The 22,857-nt window shown below is 43.8% G+C and overlaps 1 protein-coding gene across 3 annotated transcripts in view; it reads left to right on the forward strand.

The window, feature by feature from the left end:
• ITSN1 (intersectin 1) overlaps nucleotides 1–22,589 on the forward strand; it is a 132,830-nt gene extending 110,241 nt beyond the window's left edge. For all 3 annotated transcript variants that reach the window (XM_044284451.1, XM_044284452.1, XM_044284453.1), the window contains 11 exons: nucleotides 1,561–1,682; nucleotides 3,793–3,899; nucleotides 6,345–6,528; nucleotides 6,864–6,962; nucleotides 8,119–8,286; nucleotides 9,367–9,579; nucleotides 11,219–11,340; nucleotides 14,196–14,278; nucleotides 14,599–14,682; nucleotides 16,737–16,910; nucleotides 20,440–22,589. In XM_044284451.1, the coding sequence (XP_044140386.1) occupies nucleotides 1,561–1,682; nucleotides 3,793–3,899; nucleotides 6,345–6,528; nucleotides 6,864–6,962; nucleotides 8,119–8,286; nucleotides 9,367–9,579; nucleotides 11,219–11,340; nucleotides 14,196–14,278; nucleotides 14,599–14,682; nucleotides 16,737–16,910; nucleotides 20,440–20,588 (1,505 nt within the window). In that variant the 3' untranslated portion in view covers nucleotides 20,589–22,589. The remainder of the gene's footprint in view (nucleotides 1–1,560; nucleotides 1,683–3,792; nucleotides 3,900–6,344; nucleotides 6,529–6,863; nucleotides 6,963–8,118; nucleotides 8,287–9,366; nucleotides 9,580–11,218; nucleotides 11,341–14,195; nucleotides 14,279–14,598; nucleotides 14,683–16,736; nucleotides 16,911–20,439) is intronic.
• The last annotated feature ends 268 nt before the right edge of the window (nucleotides 22,590–22,857 follow it).

Raw genomic sequence — 22,857 nt, forward strand, 5'->3', positions numbered from 1 at the left:
GGGAGAGGTGTTATCAGTGATAGCATTCTCTGTGTAAGTGTGTATACAGAGATAGCTGTCAGTCATTGATAGTTGTACACGGGAGGTGTTATCAGTGATTGATAGCATTCTCTGTGTAAGTGTGTATACAAATAAAGCTGTCAGTCACTGATAGTTATACATGGGGGAGGTGTTATCAGTGATAGCATTCTCTGTGTAAGTGTGTATACAAGATAGCTGTACATGGGGGAAGTGTTATCAGTGATTGATTGCATTTACTGTATAAGAGTGAATGCAGAGATAGCTGTCAGTCACTGATAGCTGTACACAGTGGAGGTGTTATTAGTGATAGTATTCTCTGTGTAAGTGTGTATACAGAGATAGCTGTCAGTCACTGATAGCTGTACACGGTGGAGGTGTTATTAGTGATAGTATTCTCTGTGTAAGTGTGTATACAGAGATGGCTGTCAGTCAATTGATAGCTGTACACGGGGGACAGTGTTACGTTCTGAGAAAGCAGAGATCTAAATGTGTAAATTGCAGGTTTTACTGAACACTTTTCCCATAAAACTATACATCAATCTTCTCAGCTCCTCCTGCTCTATACCCTGCACGGCATTTCATGGTGACAGATCCTCTTTGACTGTTATGGTCATTAGTAGTAAATGTTATTTTTTTGCTTTCTCTTTTAATGGCATCTAAGCAAACAGGCTAGTTTAGGGCAAACTATCTCTGATCATTCGTATCAAGGCCAATATGTCATTTCTGTGCACTGAGCCAGCATCCATAGTCGGACAGAGAAACACCCTGTCTGCAGTATTTTTCTGTCCAGCATCTGGCGTCACAGCTGATTTATCGAATGCCAAAACTGCTCCTTGTAGAAAACATGGGATCGTCTTTGGCATCGGCTTCTCTACGGTGTTTCAGTGATATCGAACTTATTTTTATATGTTTAAGGATCCGTATAAAGTGCAGGTAAGTCAATGGAAAGACACAGCTGATTCAGCAAATATAATAGACAACTACCTTCTTTACTCTATATATAATACTCCCCACTTTTTGGTTTTAGGCCCATGGCAAGTAAGTGTAAAAAAAAATAACATTCATACCATATGGACCATAAAGAAGGAGATAAGGGTCCACATAAAAGGGCCACAGTGGCTTCATGGTTATGTGGGCAAAAACACCTGGCCACCATGCTTCTCCATCCACAGAGGCAGGGGTCAGCAACCATTGGCACTCTAGCTGTTGTGAAACTACAACTCCTAGCATGCTACATTTACTTCTGTGGGAGTTCAGCCATTCAGGTATGCATGATGGAGTGCTGGAAGGCACTAACCCTTTGTTTTAGAAATATCCATGGAGGTTGATAATGTCAATTGTCCCAGTGAATGGACCTGAGCTGCAATACCACACGTAGCCTGTGGACAAATGTGGCACTGTTTTGGGGGTGAAAGCAGCCATGTTTTTATAATTCTGTTCTTGTGTACCTGTAGATGTGGACAATGACATTGTGAGGGAACAGCTGGCATGAGGGACACACACAGCTGAGCTTTTTCTTCCTCTCTCTTTGCATTTCAGGGTGTGCAGATTTACATCTCCTCGATATGCTGAGTCCTGTAGAAAGGAAGAGACAGGGCTATATCCACGAGCTCATAGTGACCGAAGAGAACTACGTGAATGATCTTCAGCTAGTCACAGAGGTGAGTTCATCTGGAGGTAACAATTCTCTAATATAATGAAACTTCTCCAGATTTCCAACCCTTCTCTAGATCAGAGTTTACCCAAAATATTTTCAGTTCCCAGTTAGGAAAATGGACAAAATAGCACTTTCTATTTTTTTAAGGCCAGTATTCACAGTCTGTTAAAAAAAAAAAAAAAAACAGACATGAGAATACATGGCCGTGTGATGGCTGTTAAATTGTTACACTGCCATTTTCCCCTGTAGCCTAAGCTTAAAACCAAGTCTAAGATCGCAGCACTAGCTCCTCTACATGGGAAGATATGGCTTTTAGAAATCAGGTCAGGAGTGAAAGCAGCTGAATTCTGGTCTTGTTTTTAAGCTTAGATTGTCAGCTTTCAGACAAGACCAGGTCCTTATCTCGAGCTCCTTGCCAAGATATGAAGGGTTAAAGCAGCTGCAAAACTAGGGCGGTTAATAGAGCTTGAAACATGACTAGGGATATTAAAAGGCAGCTTTCTTCCTTCTGAATGAGACCTTATCTACATAATCCTGAGACTGCCTTGCTCTTTAGACAAGTCTTGGTCAACATAAAGTTTATTGAGCTCAAATAAAACTAGATGTGATGGGAATTACTGGTGATTATATTCAAGGGAGTTATGTTAAAGCAGATGACCATATGTAAGTTGAAGGGGTTTTCCAGGATGAGAAAAACATGGCTGCTTTCTGTTAAAAATAGTTCCGCACATCTCCACAGTTTTTTTTGTGGTATTGCATTTTATCCTCATTTGCTTGAGTGGAGCAGAGCAGCAATAAAAGACACAACCAATGGACAGGTTTGGCGCTGTTTCTTAATGTAGTGTTAGCAGCCATGTTTTTCTAAACCTAGAAACTCCTCTAACCTCTTCCTGACTGCTGCCGTGCATGCACGCCAGAGGTTGAGACTTTACACATGGCGCCCGCTCAGGAGCTGAGCGGGCGCCATACCTGCTAGGTTTCTGCTGTTTTACAAAGCAGATACCCGGTGGCAAAATCCATGATGGGCGATAACTCCAATCACAGACTTTTAACCCCTCAGATGTTGTGACCACTGTATCTGATTAGTGAAGCCCAGAAAGTGCTGCACTCTCGGGGCGGGCCTGAACAGCTTCCCCGCATCGAGATTGAGGAAGCTGTTTGGTTGCTGTGGCAGTCTTGGGCCTTCTGAAGGATCTGAGGCTACCACAGCAATAGTTTCTAGTGAATCTCCCATAGCCTGCAATGGAAATTCATTGCAGTGTATGGGTCAAATAATCAGATGATAACATGCTCAAGTCCCTGAGGGGGACTTAAAAAAAAAAATGAAAAGAAAAAGTAAAAATAAAATAAAAACAATAACAAAAAAGCATTGGCATTGCAATATCCCCAAATGCCTAAACTTTTAAATTATAAATGTAAATTTCCTAACAATATAAAAATTTAAAATGGGCGATTCGCCTTTTTTCTTCACTTTATGTTTGTAAATAAAAAGTGATCACAAAAGCCATACACAATCCAAAATGGTATCAATAAAAACGATAGCCTTGCAAAAAATTAGCGCCACACAGCTCCGTAGACTTAAATATAAAAAGGTACTGGTGCTCAGAATATGGTAATTCAAAAAAAAAAATTTTTTTTTAAGTATTAAAACAAGAAAAATTATATAAATATACTATTGCCGTAATCGTACTGACCTGGAAAATGAAAGTAACAGGTCTGTTTTAATGCATAAGGAACGCTGTAAAAACAAAACCCACCAAACTATGGTGAAATTGTTTTTTTTTTTTTTTCAGTCTTACCCTGTTTGGATTTTTTTTTTCCAGCTTCCTACTACATTGTATGCAATAGTAAATGGAGCCATTAGAAAGTACAACTTGTCACGTAAAAAGCAATTCCCCATATGGTTATGTGAACCGAAAAATAATAATAGTCATTTCTATGACCGCAGCTCCTCCCCGTCCTAAAGACAGGCTGTTTCTTCCTCCATACTTTTATTTTTGCTGAATACTACAAGAATTAGGTGTCATTGAAATGTCCGAGATCTCGGTCCCTGATACCGGGGATGACCTGATCCTTTGTAATACCGGATATTAATGTGATTTTATATCTCACAGACATTCCAGAAGCCATTACTGGAGTCCGAGCTACTAACGGAGAAAGAAGTGGCAATGATATTTGTCAACTGGAAGGAGTTAATCATGTGCAATATTAAGCTACTGAAGTAAGAGTTTTTCATGTTTTTTTTGTTTTTTTTAAAGTAATGCTCCGTATCGACATTGTGGTTGTATGGGGTGGTGCTATAAAGTATAAACGTTCAATGTCTGTAGTTTAATCTTTGGAGCTTTTTAATTAATGCTTTGAGAGAGTAGCCATATTTTTTAGATTTTTTTTTAATATATATAAATGTGGCCACTAGAGGGCACACTATAGGCATCACCCAGTCCTGCAGTATAACACTCAGCTAAACATGCTGAGATTGTTCACCTGATGTTCGGTTTATGCAAATGAGTTAAAGGGGTTATCCTATAAGTAAAGTAAAAAAAAAAAAGTCTATTTCTAACAACGTAGAACCCGTCCTGTACAGATCATGGGTCCAGAGATCTCCCCGTTTCTTGCTCTAATTGCTCTGCTAGATGTATTTCAAGCTGGCAGCTCAGGAGGCGTGCACTTTCTCAGGGTGCGTGCCCTTTCTGCTGCAGCTGGTGGCAGTTGAAGGATGGAACTGAGGACAGAAAAATTACAAAAAGGACAAACAGCAGGTGGCGCTATACAGGTAGATTTCAGTGAATAACTAAGTGGCTATACAAAATTTTTAACTACATTCAAGTACAAAAGTATTCAGGTGCTGGTTGAAAAATGTAAAATATTTTTCGTGGTACAGCCCCTTTAAGCACAGAACATAGACCTTAGATTAGCTCACTACCCCAGTCCTCCAATTTAACAGGCCATGTCACATGTTTTTTTCTGGGAAGGGTCAGCCGCTGCCAGACACGGCCAATCATCCCCAAAATCTTCCAGAATGACTGACTGACAGAAAATAGTTTTGCTTGCTCATATGCACATCCCGCGATAGAACGGTGTACGTGTATGCGCAGCTCAATTGCATTTGAAATGAACACTTTCTGTAACAGACCTTGCTGTGTTCTTCTTGACTCCTCTAGGACTGATTTCATATTTTGCTTGCTCTGGGGTTGCCATGGATGCCATCAATGGAATAACTGGACGTTCTGTCATGTGACCTCCCCTTCTTATGAATGTGTTTATATGAGTGGCAGTCACATGACTTGATCTCCGTTTGATGATGCAACCATGGAAACCCCAGAGCAGTCATGATAAGTAAATCCTGTGTATACCACTGCTTGCTTCTCATTTTTCATCTTGATCACAGCAGTCTGTTCTGTATGAGGCAGACAAATATTTTGATGGTCTTGATATACCGTATTTCTGATGAACCGGTCACCACAATGTCCTTACATGCGCATTAGTGTTTCTTGAGCAGAAAGATTGCTGCATATGTGTTTATATTGCTCCTATTGATTTCAATCAAAGACATATAAGTATGTATGCATTGTCTCCCCCTGGTGGTGGTTACATGAAGTCAGAATTTTATTTATGTTTTTATATTATATTATATATTATACAATCATATTGTCTCACTTCAATAAGTGGCATATATTGTGTAGAGAAAGTTAATACAAGGAACTTACTAATATATTATTATCCATATTGCTTCCTTTGCTGGCTGGATTCATTTTTCCATCACATTATACGCTGCTTGTTTCCATGGTAACGACCACCCTGCAATCCATCAGTGATGGTCTTGCTCGCAAACTATAGGAAAAAGTGTCAGCCTCTCTGGTGGCCGGGACCATGGGAGCGCACATAAGCTGGTGCTTTTTCCTATATTGTGCAAGCACGACCACCAGTGATGGATTGCAGGGTGGTCTGTAACCATGGAAACGAGCAGTGTATAATGTGATGGAAAAATGAATCCAGCAAAGGAGACAATATGGACAATCACAATACATTAGTAAGTGCCTTGTAGTAACTTTCTCTACATGATAAATGCCACTTACTGAAGTGAGAGTACCCCTTTAATTGTATGGCTATGTGATAGGGGGCAGTATGCTGGCACACTGTTAATAGCGGCACTTAGGGTCCATTCACACGTCCGTTGTTTCTTTCCTGATCTGTTCAGTTTTTTGCGGAACAGATCTGGACCAGTTGCGTACCCATTCATTTTCAATGGGTCCTGAAAAAAATCGGACAGCACAATGTGTGCTGTCCGTTTCCGTTGTTCCGTTCCGCATGTCCGAAAAAATATAAAACTTGTCCTATTATTATCGGCAAAATCGGATCCTGGTACAATATAAAGTCAATGGATCCGCAAAAAAACTGATGACATATGGATGACATACGGAAACATCTTCAGGAACAACGGATCCGCAAAAAACTCGGGATATAGAAAAATACTGACGTGTGAATGTAGCCTTAGGCTGATGTTTTGCAAATGTGGCCTGTCTTCGTGGATGGGGTTTACCTAGAAAAAATTATAATAATCTCAAGCGTCTCCCAAATTTTTTTTTAAAAGTAGGCAAATATGGGTTTCCCATGTCGTGTTGAAATGACCAGTTTGTCTAGATTTACGTTCCTCTTCTGTTCTTAGAGCATTACGTGTTCGGAAGAAGATGTCTGGTGAGAAGATGCCGGTGAAGATGATCGGTGACATCTTGACAGCCCAGTTACCACACATGCAGCCCTACATCCGCTTCTGTAGCTGCCAACTTAACGGTGCCGCCCTGATTCAACAGAAAACCGACGAAGTGCCTGAGTTCAAAGAGTTTGTCAAAGTGAGTCCTTTCTTGTCTAAAGATTGTAAAAAAGGGGCTTAAAAGGATTTATCGCCTGTCCACTGGATCGGTGATGTATATTGGATGGTGGTGGTCTGACCGTTAGGACCCCCCATTGATCTGGAGAACTGGGGGTCCCCAAGTCTTCTCTCTAAATGGAGCGGTAGTGCACATGTCTGTCCACCGCTCAGTTCACTTCTATGGGGCCATCTCAGGAAATCTAGAATTTTCCTCCCCTCATGTCCAGTGCTGAGGACCTTCGGAGACACTTACATGCATACATACCTGTTACAGGCTTTAGTGGTGACTTAATGGATGCTTTGCTGTCTCCTCAGAGATTAGCTATGGATCCTCGATGTAAAGGAATGCCGCTGTCCAGCTTTATTCTCAAACCTATGCAAAGAGTCACAAGATATCCGCTCATCATAAAAAACGTAAGTAATAAGGGGTACAATCAACTGTGTTCACGGCAGGTTTGTACTTCGCATTTAAAGGGGACTTAAAGGGGTTTTCGAAGATGCAGTCTGTCCAAATCTTAGAAAATCGCTGTATGCAAACCCCCTATGCAATTCCGCAACGGTCAAATTAGTACTGAAGGGTTTGTTCCATAAACTACTTTTCACTCTAAAGTGTATTTTAGTTCCCATTCCTCCTTGGATAGTTTTAAAAAAAATGTACCTCATTTGTCGTTTTCTCTTATCCCCCATGCTTTAATCCTACTTCCTGGTTTGTCATGTGTCTGCTGTCCCATCATGCCATGACATATGTGATAACATCAGGAGATCATGTGACACCAGTGTGTCTGGGGTATAGCAAAGCTGCAGGGTCTTAGCAGACCCTGATCAGCTCTGCCTGCATACAATGTCCATGGTGACGATACATCACATGACTGATGCCAGCAATCACAGGCAGCCTACCACAGGGGGAGCTTTGACCATGTGAAGAGATTTCAGCAGTACACCAGCGATGGGATATGGAGGGGGCCACAGCAGTGCATGGAGAGAATTAACGGGGTTGTGCCACTAATGTAAATGTATCGCTTTCCCCAAATACCACCATTAAAACTGCATTATTGTAAGGTTATTAAGCTATCATGCCCCAACAATTTTGGTAGGACAGATTTTCCGCCACAGAATGTAGACCGTGACTGTTTCGCTACATTACAGCAAGCAGAGGTCTTAAAATTGCTGAGAATTATAGCACAAAGTATATTAGAAAGTAAGAGAGCTTTTTAATACATAAGGATTAAAGCCGAACAACCCCTGTAACTCGTGTCCCCGACACCCGAGCTGAGAAGGAATATGAGGCCAAGGAACCCATGACCCTTCTTGCCCCATGTCTCACACAGCTGCCAATCTGCCCTTGCTGGTCCCTGTACCAATGTTTGTTGGGTGGCATGCCTATATCATAGGCCTCTAAGGGTAATTTTTACTATATCTCTGCTTTCTGAGTACAATAGAACTTGCACTGGCAGTTATTGCCCTTGTTATGCTGAAGCCGCCCTGCTGCCTTGCTCAGAGGGACAGCACTCAATAATAGATATCTTGTGTAATGTGATTTGTGGCCTTTTTTTGTACTTTTGATATTTAGATTCTAGAAAATACCCCTGAGAATCACCCCGATCACAGCCACCTGAAGCACGCCCTGGAGAAGGCGGAGGAGCTGTGCTCACAGGTCAACGAGGGCGTCCGGGAGAAGGAAAACTCAGACCGTCTGGAGTGGATCCAGGCACATGTGCAGTGCGAGGGGCTCTCTGAGGTACATAACTTTTTTGGGAGCTCCTTAAATTTCCTATGTTGGGCCTCTATAGATTTGATTTTCCTGGTCTCCTCTCTAGACAAAATGGAGATTTATGAGGTGGAGAAGTCAATGAATTACAATAAATTAGCACATTACATTGATTTTAAAGGGCATCTGTCAGCAGTTCTGTATCCATGAAATTGGCTGACCTGTTACATGTGCACTTGGCAGCTGAAGCATCCGTGTTGGTCCCATGTTCATATGTGCCCACACTGCTGAGGAAACTGAAGCATTAATATATGCAAATGAGCCTCTAGGAGCAACGGGGGCGTTGTCATTACACCTAGAGGCTCTGCTCTCTCTGCAACTGCTGCACCCTCTGCACTTTAATTGACTTTAGTAAAGTCAGGGCAAGGCATGATCCATTGCACTGCCTGGTCCTGTCAATGAAATTGTAAAGAGGGTGCAGTTGCAGTGAGAGCAGAGCCTCTAGGTGTAATGGTAACGCCCCTGTTGCTCCTAGAGGCTAATTTGCATATATTAAAGCTTCATTTTTCTCAGCACAGTGGGCACATATAAACGTGGGACCAACACAGATGTCTTCAGCTGGCAAGCGCACATGCAGCAGGTCAGCCAGGTTTCATAGGTACAGAACTGCTGACAGATGCCCTTTGAGATTATACATATGTTGTAGTAACCAGCTGCTAGTACATGACAATCTCTAACAAAGCTAAACCCAGCCCTTTACCTCATATGGATCCAGAGATCTCCACATTCATTGCTCTGCTAGATTTATATCAAACTGTCAGCTCAGGGGTCGTGTCCTTTCTCCTGCATCTAGTAGCAATTGAAGGATGGAACTGAGCATGTGCATCCACCTCAGTGAGGTGGACAGAGAAATAAAGAAAAAGGACAAACAGCAGGTGGCGCTATACATATAGATTTTATTGAATACTCATTGGCTTCACTAAAGTTTTATTTACATGTAATTACAAAAGTGTTTAGATCCAGGAGCTGCTTTGAAATATGTAGAATATTTTTCGTGGGACAACCCCTTTAACCGCTGGCTTCCTGCCGCCATTTTTCTTTTTCTTACAGCAACTAGTATTCAACTCTGTGACTAACTGCCTGGGGCCGCGCAAGTTCCTGCACAGCGGCAAACTGTACAAGGCGAAGAGCAACAAGGAGCTGTATGGTTTCCTGTTCAATGACTTCCTGCTGCTGACCCAGGTGATAAAACCGCTGGGCTCCTCCGGCACTGACAAGGTGTTCAGCCCCAAGTCCAACCTCCAGTACAAGATGTACAAGACGGTGAGTGGGGAATAACACCATGGCTAGAAGACCAGGCAAAGGTCCTCCAGACCATGACAGGCAGAAAAATGGGTAAATGCCAATAGTCTGGCTATTCTGATAATATGGCGTGAGCTGTCCAGTGATCTGGAATCCCACAAGCGGTCTTCTGGAACAAGCCTAATGCTCACCACAGATATATTAAGGTGTTTAAAACTGGTTCCTGCCATTACAGGGAGTCTGTCATCAGTTTTTACCCTTCAAAACTGATGACAGGGGCAGGTTGGTGAGGGGCAAAGCTGTTTTAACACACCTCAGTGGGTGCTCATGCTTCTTACATGACCCCGATACTGCAATTTCAAGTGCCGTGGTGGCAGTCCCTTCATGTGCAGTCTCTTTACTATAGACTTTTCAACTCTACCTTCAAGCACCCAACCTGGAGACCCCTAGACGAGACACCAAGTGGAGGACTGTGAACCCCCATGGCACTTTCAGCGCCATGGGCATTAAAACTTCTGCTGATCTTCATGCAGGAATCATGAGCACCCACAGAAGTGTTTAAACAGCTTTATCCCTCATCAATCTACGTCTGTCAGCAGTTTTGAGAGGTCAAAACTGCTGAACCCCCCCCTACTTCTTAGGGACGGTCCCTTCATGTGCAGCCTTTGTACTGTTGACTTTTCAACTCCTACCTTCAAGCATCCAACCATTTCATCCCGAGAAGGTCCCCTACGCGGTGAGGAGGACCCTGCACATGAACAGACCACCCCCATGGCACTTGCAGCACACACAAAGGTATGTTTAAACAGCTTTACCCCTCATCACTCCGCCTCTGTCAGCAGTTTTTAGAAGTCAAAACAGCTGACAGACTCTCAGTATCCAGACTCTAGCCTAATGTATAGGGTTTTCCCCACAACATTGGGGACACAGTAGATGTCTTGCTGCTGCTTATCTGTAGACTATACTCATTTGGCCCTTGCGTGCTGCTAAGATATTGACCAAAAGTCTTTAGGCTCTATGTCCTAGTGGAAAATGCCGCGTTAAGGCATTGTGTCTCTAGCATTTGGCTCTAAGGATGTTTCCACCGTAGTAGCCAATTATTTTCTTGTTCGAATGCATCTAAAATAAAACATAGAGAAGCATTGCAAATTCCCTTGCTTAGTAATATTGTACCATTTTGTGTATACAGCCGCTATAGAGACCTGTGAGTCTCCATGGTAACAGACTACAAACAAACGCTATGTAGTCTGATCTTACAGTCATATTCCTTCTGACCTCTACTTCTTGCTAACATACATACACAAGATAAGGAAGGCTGAAGGCCAGATGGATAGTATAACTGCAAGATCAGACTGTATCCTGGGAGACACATTATGTGTAGGAGCTGTAAACTTAAAACAGTAGGACATTTTTAATTAAGGCTATTACCAAAGTTCCTTTTTTATTTTAGATACATTGGAACTATAAAAAAAAATAGGTTGCTAGGATGGACCTTCCCTTTAAGCTGAACAATTAGGTCACATACCCTTGGAGATGGTGAGGAGCAGCCTGGCAGCAGTCACATGATGCCATCCCTCAGTCCAGGCTGCACTATTAATCAGATTGTAGGTGAATTAATGTGTTTTATGTACAGGTTCTCATGTAACTCTATATCCTGCAGCCGATATTTCTGAATGAAGTGCTGGTGAAGCTGCCCACAGACCCCTCAGGGGATGAGCCGATCTTCCACATTTCTCACATTGATCGTGTCTACACACTCCGTGCGGAGAGCATAAATGAGAGGTAAGAATTTCATGTCAGTGAATGTGGAGAAATCAACTTCTATTCCCATCATTGCAAAAGAGACAAGTAACTGCCTCCAAAGTCACCTCTGAATTGGGATAGACTTCAGTTGGACCTGTAGGACCCATTATTGTTTCACATTATTGGGGTTGTTTTCAGCTGGACCTTTATATGGGTTGTCTTCAGGTGGACCTCTAGGGCCTATTATTGTTTCACATTATTGGGGTTGTCTTAAGCTGGACCTTTAGGGCCCATTATTGTTTCACATTATTGGGGTTGCCTTCAGCTGGACCTTTATGGGGTTGTCTTCAGCTGGGCCTCTAGGGCCCATTATTGTTTCTCATTATTGGGGTTGTCTTCAGCTGGACCTTTATGGGGTTGTCTGCAGCTGGGCCTCTAGGGCCCATTATTGTTTCACATTATTAGGGTTGCCTTCAGCTGGACCTTTATGGGGTTGTTTTCAGCTGGGCCTCTAGGGCCCATTATTGGGGTTTTCTTCAGCTGGACCTTTATGGGGTTGTCTGCAGCTGGGCCTCTAGGGCCCATTATTGTTTCACATTATTGGGGTTGTCTTCAGCTGGACCTTTATGGGGTTGTCTTCAGCTGGGCCTCTAGGGCCCATTATTGTTTCTCATTATTGGGGTTGTCTTCAGCTAGACATTTATGGGGATGTCTGCAGCTGGGCCTCTCGGGCCCATTATTGTTTCACATTATTGGGGTTGTCTTCAGCTGGACCTTTAGGGCCCATTATTGTTTCACATTATTGGGGTTGTCTTCAGCTGGACCTATATGGGGTTGTCTTCAGCTGGGCCTCTAGGGCCCATTATTGTTTCACATTATTGGGGTTGTCTTCAGCTGGACCTTTATGGGGTTGTCTTTAGCTGGGCCTCTAGGGCCCATTATTGCTTCTCATTATTGGGGTTGTCTTCACCTGGACCTTTATGGGGTTGTCTGCAGATGGGCCTCTAGGGCCCATTATTGTTTCGCATTATTGGGGTTGCCTTCAGCTGAACCTTTATGGGGTTGTCTTCAGCTGGGCCTCTAGGGCCCATTATTGGGGTTTTCTTCAGCTGGACCTTTATGGGGTTGTCTGCAGCTGGGCCTCTAGGGCCCATTATTGTTTCACATTATTGGGGTTGTCTTCATCTGGACCTTTATGGGGTTGTCTTCAGCTGGGCCTCTAGGGCCCATTATTGTTTCACATTATTGGGGTTGTCTTCAGCTGGACCTTTATGGGGTTGTCTTCAGCTGGGCCTCTAGGGCCCATTATTGTTTCTCATTATTGGGGTTGTCTTCAGCTGGACCTTTATGGGGATGTCTGCAGCTGGGCCTCTCGGGCCCATTATTGTTTCACATTATTGGGGTTGTCTTCAGCTGGACCTTTAGGGCCCATTATTGTTTCACATTATTGGGGTTGTCTTCAGCTGGGCCTCTAGGGCCCATTATTGTTTCACATTATTGGGGTTGTCTTCAGCTGGACCTTTATGGGGTTGTCTTTAGCTGGGCCTCTAGGGCCCATTATTGCTTCACATTATTGATTGGGGTTGTCTTCAGTTGGACCTTTATGGGGTTGTCTTCAGCTGGGCCTCTAAGGCCCATTATTGTTTCACATTATTGGGGTTGTCTTCAGCTGGACCTATATGGGGTTGTCTTCAGCTGGGCCTCTAGGGCCCATTATTGTTTCACATTATTGGGGTTGTCTTCAGCTGGACCTTTATGGGGTTGTCTTTAGCTGGGCCTCTAGGGCCCATTATTGCTTCACATTATTGATTGGGGTTGTCTTCAGTTGGACCTTTATGGGGTTGTCTTCAGCTGGGCCTCTAAGGCCCATTATTGTTTCACATTATTGGGGTTGTCTTCAGCTGGACCTTTAGGGCCCATTATTGTTTCACATTATTGGGGTTGTGTTCAGCTGGACCTTTATGGGGTTGTCTTCAGCTGGGCCTCTAGGGCCCATTATTGTTTCTCATTATTGGGGTTGTCTTCAGCTGGACCTTTATGGGGTTGTCTGCAGCTGGGCCTCTAGGGCCCATTATTGTTTCACATTATTGGGGTTGTCTTCAGCTGGACCTTTATGAGTTTGTCTTCAGCTGGGCCTCTAGGGCCCATTATTGTTTCTCATTATTGGGGTTGTCTTCAGCTAGACATTTATGGGGTTGTCTGCAGCTGGGCCTCTCGGGCCCATTATTGTTTCACATTATTGGGGTTGTCTTCAGCTGGACCTTTAGGGCCCATTATTGTTTCACATTATTGGGGTTGTCTTCAGCTAGACCTATATGGGGTTGTCTTCAGCTGGGCCTCTAGGGCCCATTATTGCTTCACATTATTGGGGTTGTCTTCAGCTGGACCTTTATGGGGTTGTCTTCAGCTGGGCCTCTAGGGCCCATTTTTGTTTCACATTATCGGGGTTGTCTTCAGCTGGACCTTTATTGGGTTGTCTTCAGCTGGATCTTAAGGGACCATTATTGTTTCGTCTGAACCCACTGAAGGATCCTCTCATAATCTAGTGGCCAGTCTGTCGCAAATTCTGATGACCCCTCCAGCACTCCTAGACAGACGTGGTGCCTTACCAAACTGCTCCCTCTCTCCGTCCACTATACATAGGTGATGGGGGATCCAACTCTAGGACTTATGTGTGAAAATCGGTAGTCTACTAGTTGTCAGATGTAATATCAGAACCTGACAGAGGTGGTCAGCAAGAGGCATCTCAAGCTACACAGCGTTTCTAGACATGAGGCTAAAATAATAAAACTGAGAGTAGGGGTGAATGGGGGATACACATGGGGGGTCTTCGTTATTAAGCAGCTGTTGTGTGGATGCTCTGTGTAAATGGCTGATGGTTTTGTGTTTTCCAGGACTGCGTGGGTGCAGAAAATTAAAGCTGCGTCCGAGTTGTACATAGAAACAGAGAAGAAGAAGAGAGAGAAGGCGTATTTAGGTAATACTGATGCGGATATCACTAGTCCCTTTAACTCTCACAACTTGACATTGAATGAATCTCAGCTGCCACTGGGGGGGGGGGGGGGGGAACAATCTGCATGGCACAAGCCATATACAGCTTCATACAGGTCTGCCCTCTAGTGGTGGCAACAGGTTGCTGAGATTTTTCAGGTTTGTGTGTGTAATAAAAGTGAGAAATGGAGCCACATAGAATTATCGAGTATTTTATGAAAGTGCTCCTCATGTTCACACTTGTGTTCTTAAAAATCCTGACACTAGATAGGAGACACGTATTTTTTTTTTTTACTTTATACACAGTACGTTCTCAAAGAGCAACAGGAATCGGCAGACTGATGGTGAATATTGTTGAAGGCATCGAGCTGAAACCCTGCAGATCACATGGTGAGTGCACAACGTTCTTCTCCGGAGCAAGGAATTAAGGGTTTGTGTCTCTGTCAGCGCTTGATATGTATCACTGGATAATAAAAATGGGCAAATTGTCTCTCCTCCAAAAGGTAGAAAACTGTCTCTCTATTGCCCCCTACAGGTACCTAAACACTAGACATGGTCATTTTGGTCCCTAACCACACTACATGGTCTTTGTGGTCCCTAGCCATTCCACAGGATCTTTTTAGCACTCCACAGATTCACATTAGTCCCTAACCACTTCACAGGGTACTTTAGCATTCCACATAGTCATTTTGGTCCTTAACCCCTGTCCACATTGTCATTTTGATCCCTAATCCCACTCTACATGGTTATTTTGGTCCCTAACTTCAGTCCACGTGGTCATTTTGGTCCCTATCCCCACTCCATATGGTCATTTTGGTCCCTATCCCCACTCCATATGGTCATTTGGTCCCGAACCCCACTCCACTTGGTCATTTTGGTCCCTAAGCACTCCACATGGTCATTTTGGTCCCTATCCCCACTCCACATGGTCATTTTGGTCCCTAATACCACTCCACATGGTCATTTTGGTCCCTAATACCACTCCACATGGTCATTTTGGTCCCTAATCCCACTCCATATGGTCATTTGGTCCCGAATCCCACTCCACTTGGTCATTTTAGTCCCGAATCCCACTCCACATGGTCATTTTGGTCCCTAATCCCACTCCACATAGTCATTTTGGTCCCTATTGCCTCTCCACAAGGTCATTTGGTCCCTTACCCTAGTCCACGTGGTCATTTTGGGCATCCCTAACCCCAGTCCACGTGGTCATTTTGGGCATCCCTAACCCCAGTCCACGTGGTCATTTTGGTCATCCCTAACCCCAGTCCACAGGGTCATTTTGGTCCCGATCCCCACTCCATATGGTCCTTTTGGTCCCTAATCCTACTCCACATGGTCATTTTGGTCCCCAACCACACTCCATATGGTCATTTGGTCCAGAATCCCACTACACTTGGTCATTTTGGTCCCTATTGCCTCTCCACATGGTCATTTGGTCCCTAACCCTAGTCCACATGGTCATTTTAGTCCCAAATCCCACTCCACATTGTCATTTTAGTCCCTATCCCCACTCCACATGGTCATTTTGGTCCCTATCCCTACTCTACTTGGTCATTTTGGTCCCTATTCCACTCTACTTGGTCATTTTGGTCCCTATTCCACTCTACTTGGTCATTTTGGTCCCTATTCCACTCTACTTGGTCATTTTGGTCCCCATTCCCACTCAACGTTGTTATTTTGGTTTAAAAACAATCCTTAAAACACGACAATGGATATAACTCAAGCCAGAGTCATTTCCAAAACGAAGAGGCACCAATCTAATTTGCATATCATCCCTTACAAAAAATAGAAAGCATGTTACAGATGACCCAAGAAAATGAGGGGAGGTGGCACCGTCTTAAATTTAAAGGGAACCTCCTGACGCATCTGACATCCATACAGGTGGTAGTACTTGGTGGTTCGAAGACAGAACATACACTGTATTCTAGTGTGCGGAGGAGAGCCCAACACGATAACTGGGCTCTCATGGTTAGAGTTATAGTACCGCTAACTATGTTGACTGTTTTTTTTTTTTTCATAGCTGGTATCATTTATAAATCTGTATTTTTCCGTTCCTCTGTTATTACTCCTACAAATTTATGGATAAATAAACACAAAGTTACTATTCCCCTAATCAAAGGAACACACTCTGACACCTTCTACCATTCAAACCCTCTGGCCACAGATTTGTCGCAATTTTGGGTGCGGATTTTGCAGCAATTATATAATACACATGGAAGGGCTTTCAAAACTCCATCCACACAGATCAGAAAATCAGCATGGATTTCGGGGGACACTGCTGGTTTTCAAATTGTCAGAATTGTTGTGGATTTCAGGGCCACAGCGACATCTCAGATTAGTACCCAGATTCTGTGAGAGCGATTGTCCGCCATGTTTGAACTGAGCCTGATACTGCCTTGCCATTTACAGCGTGAGCCATGTGTTCTTATTATACCGCATAGGGAAGAGTAATCCGTACTGTGAGATCACGATGGGCTCCCAGTGTCACATCACGAAGACCATACAGGACACTCTGAACCCCAAGTGGAACTCCAACTGCCAGTTCTTCATCAAGGACCTGGAGCAGGACGTCCTCTGCATCACTGTGTTCGAAAGAGATCAGTTTTCTCCAGACGGTTAGTACCATGGGGTCGCATGTATGAGGACTCACCCGATGCTTACCACAACCATAGCACTTCTGTTACCATGCTGCTATCAGCTGCACCCCTTCCCCTCTCCATCTAGGCCTATGACCACTGCAGAGGGGGGTGTTCAGTTTTAGAATACTGGGTTGGCAGGGTCCTAGACATCAAAATGGATTTCTTAGCTGGGCCATACATTATTTTATTTTGTGTTTCCTGACTATATCTTTAGAGTTATTTAGAGAAGCTGTTGCTGTACGGAAACCATCAGCAGGCAGGTTACGTTTGTCTCCTTATGTGATTGATATATGAATGTGTAATACTTGCATTGCCTGTTGCAGAGGGTATTAGGAAATATTCCGACTTTATGCTGCAAGATCTGTACATGCTACCTGTGGATTATATTTTACCTCTTGCATTGCATAATGTATTCAACATAACATAGAGACAAATAAGAATAATGGATCCATCAGCAGCAGCTTGTTGACTGTTTCCAAGCAGATTTCTTTTTCTATTATGGAAGCGAAAGACGGCGCCAAATGTTACATTTGTCAATTTTAACCTCTCATGGAACGTATACAAGTTCCTTGCAATTTTCAAGATCTCTGCTTGCTGTCATTCAGTAGGAACCTTCCTGGTTTAGTATCGAGGGATAAACATTTGTCCTGATTATTTGATGAACACAGGTGCAGGGCAAGTGTCTTTAACCCCTTCACGACGCTTGACGGGGAGTGAGAGGTGTTTGGAGTGGGGTCATCCGTGGATCCTGCTCCATTCGCGCAATGAATGAGATGGGATATGACTCCAAACCTAGTCATTTAACCCTGGTTACATAGTGACTGAGGCATCTGAGCAGTCAGAAAAGGGGGCTCCCTCTACTCTCTGAAATCGCGGGTCTCCAATCACTTTCTATGACAGCCTGGTGCATTGTGAAGACTCCCAGGACTGTCCTATTAGGGTACATGCACACGTTCAGGATTCATGTGCGGAGCATCCGCACTGAAATCTGCAGGTGTTCGCAGGCAAATCTGTGCGGTCAATCCGCATCAATTGGTGCAGATTTGCATGTGGATTTGGTGCGGTTTCGGTGTGGATTTTCCGCATTCGGATTTTACTAAGTGAATGAAGAAAATACGGTCAGGAAAAATAAAATAAATTGACATGCTGCTGATTTTAAAATCCGCACCGCAGGTCAAAATCTGCGCGAAAAAAATCTGCATCGTGTGCACTGAGAATTTCAAATTCTCATAGAATAAAATGTACATGACCTACAGTGCGGATTTTCCGCACGCAAATCCGCGCGGAAAATCCGCGCGCAATCCTGATCGTGTGCATTTAGCCTCAAGCTGCCTGCTAAGCTGTGCCTAAGGCACAGCCTGTGAAAATCCCATAGACCGCAATAGTATTCTATTGCTGTCTGTAGTACAAATGATCAGAAGATTGCATGTACAAATCTCCTAAGGGAACTAAAAAGTACAGTTAGAAAAATGTTTAAAAAAAATTCTAAAACATATATATAAATAATATTTCTAGATATTAAAAATTAAAATCGCCCCTTTCCTTATTTTATATAAAAAAATAAACAATATAAAACAAACATAATTGGTATCGCTATGTCCGGTCTGAACTATTAAAATATAAAAATGTTTTTTTCCGTGCGGTGAATGCCAGTGAGTCGCCTTTATTTGGTCACCTTGCCCCTCCCCAAAAATATTGAATAAAAAGCGTTAAAAAAGACTTACCGTATATTTCTCTTTATAAGACACACTCCCCCCCCCCCCCCCCCCCCCAAAAGTGGGGGGAAAGTGGCCGTGCGTCTTATAAAGCGAATAGAGCAGTATTTCATGGCCAGCACATGGCAGGCGTGCTGTGCTGCATAGGCATAGCTGCCTGCGAGGTGCCAGTGACTTGTAGACAGGGGCGCTATCAGGGTAGTAGCGGGGTCTGGCACAGTCACTGAACTTCATTAAGCCGGGCCCCGGTCAGAGCATCCATCACATATAAAGTGTATGCAGCAGCCCCTAGCAGTGCTGCTTTGCTAAAATAGCTGTAATCGCTTCTCTGCAGTACTCACTGTGCACACAGCGGGCAGGCCGGCAGCGCACGTCACTCACTCAGTCAATCTCCGGCCCCGCCCACTTCATTAATAACTGGGACCCAATATAATGGGGTCAGATACCCCCATAACAGAGTGATCCACAGATCCCCCTATAACACTGTCCTCCACAGATCCCCCAATAAGTGTCCTCCACAGATCCCCCTATAACACTGTCCTCCACAGATCCCCCTGTAACATTGTCCTCCACAGATCCCCCTGTAACACTGTCCTCCACAGATCCCCCAGTAACACTGTCCTCCACAGATCCCCCAGTAACACTGTCCTCCACAGATCCCCCAGTAACAGTGTCCTCCACAGATCCCCCAGTAACACTGTCCTCCACAGATCCCCCAGTAACACTGTCCTCCACAGATCCCCCAGTAACACTGTCCTCCACAGATCCCCCAGTAACACTGTCCTCCACAGATCCCCCAGTAACACTGTCCTCCACAGATCCCCCAGTAACACTGTCCTCCACAGATCCCCCTACAAGTGTCCTCCACAGATCCCCCTACAAGTGTCCTCCACAGATCCCTAAGGTCCCCCTACAAGTGTCCTCCACCGATCCCCCTACAAGTGTCCTCCACCGATCCCCCTACAAGTGTCCTCCACCGATCCCCCTACAAGTGTCCTCCACCGATCCCCCTACAAGTGTCCTCCACCGATCCCCCTACAAGTATATTTTCTTTTCTTAATTTCCTCCACAAAAACCTAGGTGCGTCTTATAAAGCGAAAAATACGGTATGTACCCCAAAATGGGACCAATAAAATATCCCACGCAACAAAAAACAAGCTGCCACACAGTTCAGTAGAGGAAAACATAAAAAAGTTATTGGTGTCAGAATATGGCAGGGCAAAGAAATGTTAAATTTTTTCATGTTTAAAATTTATTTAAGTAGTAAAACAAAATAAAAACTGTACAAATTTGGTATCGCCGTAATCGTACAGACCCACAGAATAAGCTCGACATGTCACTTTTAGCACATAGTGAACACCATAAAAACAAAACCTGAAAAACCATGGCAGAAATATATATATTTTTTGAATTTATATCACACGACAAATAATTTTTTCCTGTTTTTCAGTACAAGATTTAGCAAATTAAGTGGTGCCAATAAAAAATACATCTTGTCCCGTAAAAAATACAGAAAAGTAAAAAAATGTCATTATGGGTCTAGGAAAGGCAGAGAGGAAAAAATGTAAAAATGAAAGTTGCTGCAGTTATGATCCGCGCACTTGTGTGTCCATGACATGAGCAGGGCAGATGTCTATGCCCTGAAAGTTACTATTAAGGTTTCTATTGAATGACAGCAAGCAGCGATCTTGAAAGCCGTGAGAAAGTATATTGGAAAATTGTGTAACTTTTTATTCATAAAAAAAAAAGAAATTTAAGTAAATTGTAATACGGATTTTCTGCCGTTTCAGATTTTCTAGGAAGAACAGAAATCCGAGTTGCGGACATCAAGAAAGACCAAGGCTCCAAAGGCCCCGTCACTAAATGTCTGCTGTTACACGAGGTCCCCACAGGGGAGATAGTCGTCCGACTAGACTTGCAGTTGTTTGATGAAACCTAGGGAGAGAGGGGGGCGCACAACCTCGGCCTCTCCCGCCAGCCTCTCATGATGGTACATCGTCGCCAATCCCGGATCTAACACCTCCGTTCTCCCATGGCAGGATTTTTAAAGTTGGGATGACCATTTTCTAAGAAAATGTCTGTGTTTTATATGTGGGAAGTCATTTTAGATTTTAGGATGTCGTTTCTTTCCTTTCTGAACGACCTTCGCTGTGATGAACACTCCGCCGCGTCGCCGGCTCAGAAAGAACGCTTACATTCCCAAAAGGCTCAAGCCACCCAGCAAGCCCCCCACCAGCAGCTACGGGGGACAGGCTGGGATTAGTAGTTCTACTACGGCTAGGAAATTTGCCTAATTCAGTCGAGGATATTTGACCAAAATTCACCCGAGACCAAGCCCCGGGGCGTCATGTTGCCGCTCGTTCGCGGTTTTCCTATTTTTGGGAGGTTGTACTAAGTGAGCGGCTAACGTTTTCATGGATGATAGCGCCACCTATCACTAGTTTTATGATTATGTTCATCACACACAGGTCAGTGGCAGGACACCGCTAATATTTTTTTATGCTTTCAAAATTTCGTGATCAGTGGTCAATGTAGGACACGTTGCGATTTAAAGGGTATATGACCTACTTGGAATAGCGTGGTGGCGCCATGCAAGCTGCTACGTACGGTACGATGCATCCTAGGGGCATCCTGTTATTTATTTCAGCCCAATGTCTGGAAGTGGCGGGGGTACAGTTCTCCTTCAGCAGAACCCAATAACCTTTCATCATCCTCTCGACGCCACTGCTAAAAGCAGGCGTCTGATTGGTTGTGGTACGGAACAGGTCCTAAGGCTGACCATGGAAGTAATGATTTGCCTGGATCGGGAAGTGTGCGTGTTAACTAATAAGTAAAAGCAGAAAAAACTTTCCGCATCCCAGTGGTGGCACCATGGCCGCCATGATGGTCCAGACTTCATATTTTAATGTTTTTAGAGCACATTGAGAGTTTCCTAATTCACAGCATGTTCTAGGTGGGATGTAGACTCTGCCTGGCATCAAGCTGAAAAGGACTTGGAAGTAGGAATGCGGTCTGTTACCTGTTTTTAGCAAATCAGCGCTGAGGAAAGCAGTCCTAGTGATGCTGATTGTCTGAAAGCAGCGGTCACATCCATTGCTCCTTCCATATCTCCGTTTCAGCCGGATGCTAGACTCAGTATACAGCTTCCCATACTGTGGGAGCTACAGGATATAGTGGGAGTTTTTTTTTAGAAGCACATATTGGTATACAGCAAGTAATGGCGCTGACGATGTACACGTATGTGGGGGTTTTACTTATACAGAGATGTATTCTAGTAGCAGTGCGGTGGATTATCTGTGCAGATGGCGCGATCGCCTTACGAAATACCTCCAGTGACCAGTACGTGTGTGCATTCAGCTCTGCTTGCTCACTGTAGCTTAAAGGGGCGTTCTCACCCTATAAATCAGGGTGTGTGTCGCTAGGATTGGCCGGGCGACAACCAATCCTGAGAGTGATGGAGGATTGCAGCCAGCCCCACGGAGCCCCTGCACAGCCAGAGAAGGGGGCATAGCAGTAAATCAGCGCTGCAGCTCCTTCAATTTCAGAATCAGTGGGGGGAATTCCCCTTTAAACGAGTTGTATGAGATGATAAAGACATGGCAGCTTTCTTCAGGAAACAGCGCCACCCTCACCCATGGATTGTGTGTGGTATTGCAGCTCAGCCATGTTTACGTGAATGGAGTGGAGCCGCAGGACGGGTTCGGGGGTAATAGCTGGAAGGGAACAGTGGAGCCGAAGGGGGCACTAAAGAACGAGCTTTCTGCCTCAGCTTTTACTTTATTTCATTATGTTTTGCCTTTTATGTTTTCCTCTATTTGTTATGTAGCATTTCTTCTTATAACAGTATTTCTAATCTATTCCAGTCACAATACAGTATGGACGGTCCATCTAATCTATCTCATATCTATCCATTGTCTATCTATCTATCTATCTTCTATCTATCTATCTATCTATCTATCTATCTATCTTCTATCTATCTATCTATCTATCTATCTATCTATCTATCTCCTATCTATCTATCTATCTATCTATCTATCTATCTATCATCTATCTATCCATCCATTGTCTATCTATCTATCTATCTATCATCTATCTATCATCTATCTATCTGTCTATTATCTCCTATCTATCTATCTATCTATCTATCTATCTATCCATCCATCCATCTAATCTATCTCCTATCCATCCATCCATCCATCCATCCATCC

This window comes from Bufo gargarizans, chromosome 3 (assembly GCF_014858855.1).
Source record: "Bufo gargarizans isolate SCDJY-AF-19 chromosome 3, ASM1485885v1, whole genome shotgun sequence".
Lineage (NCBI taxonomy): Eukaryota > Metazoa > Chordata > Amphibia > Anura > Bufonidae > Bufo > Bufo gargarizans.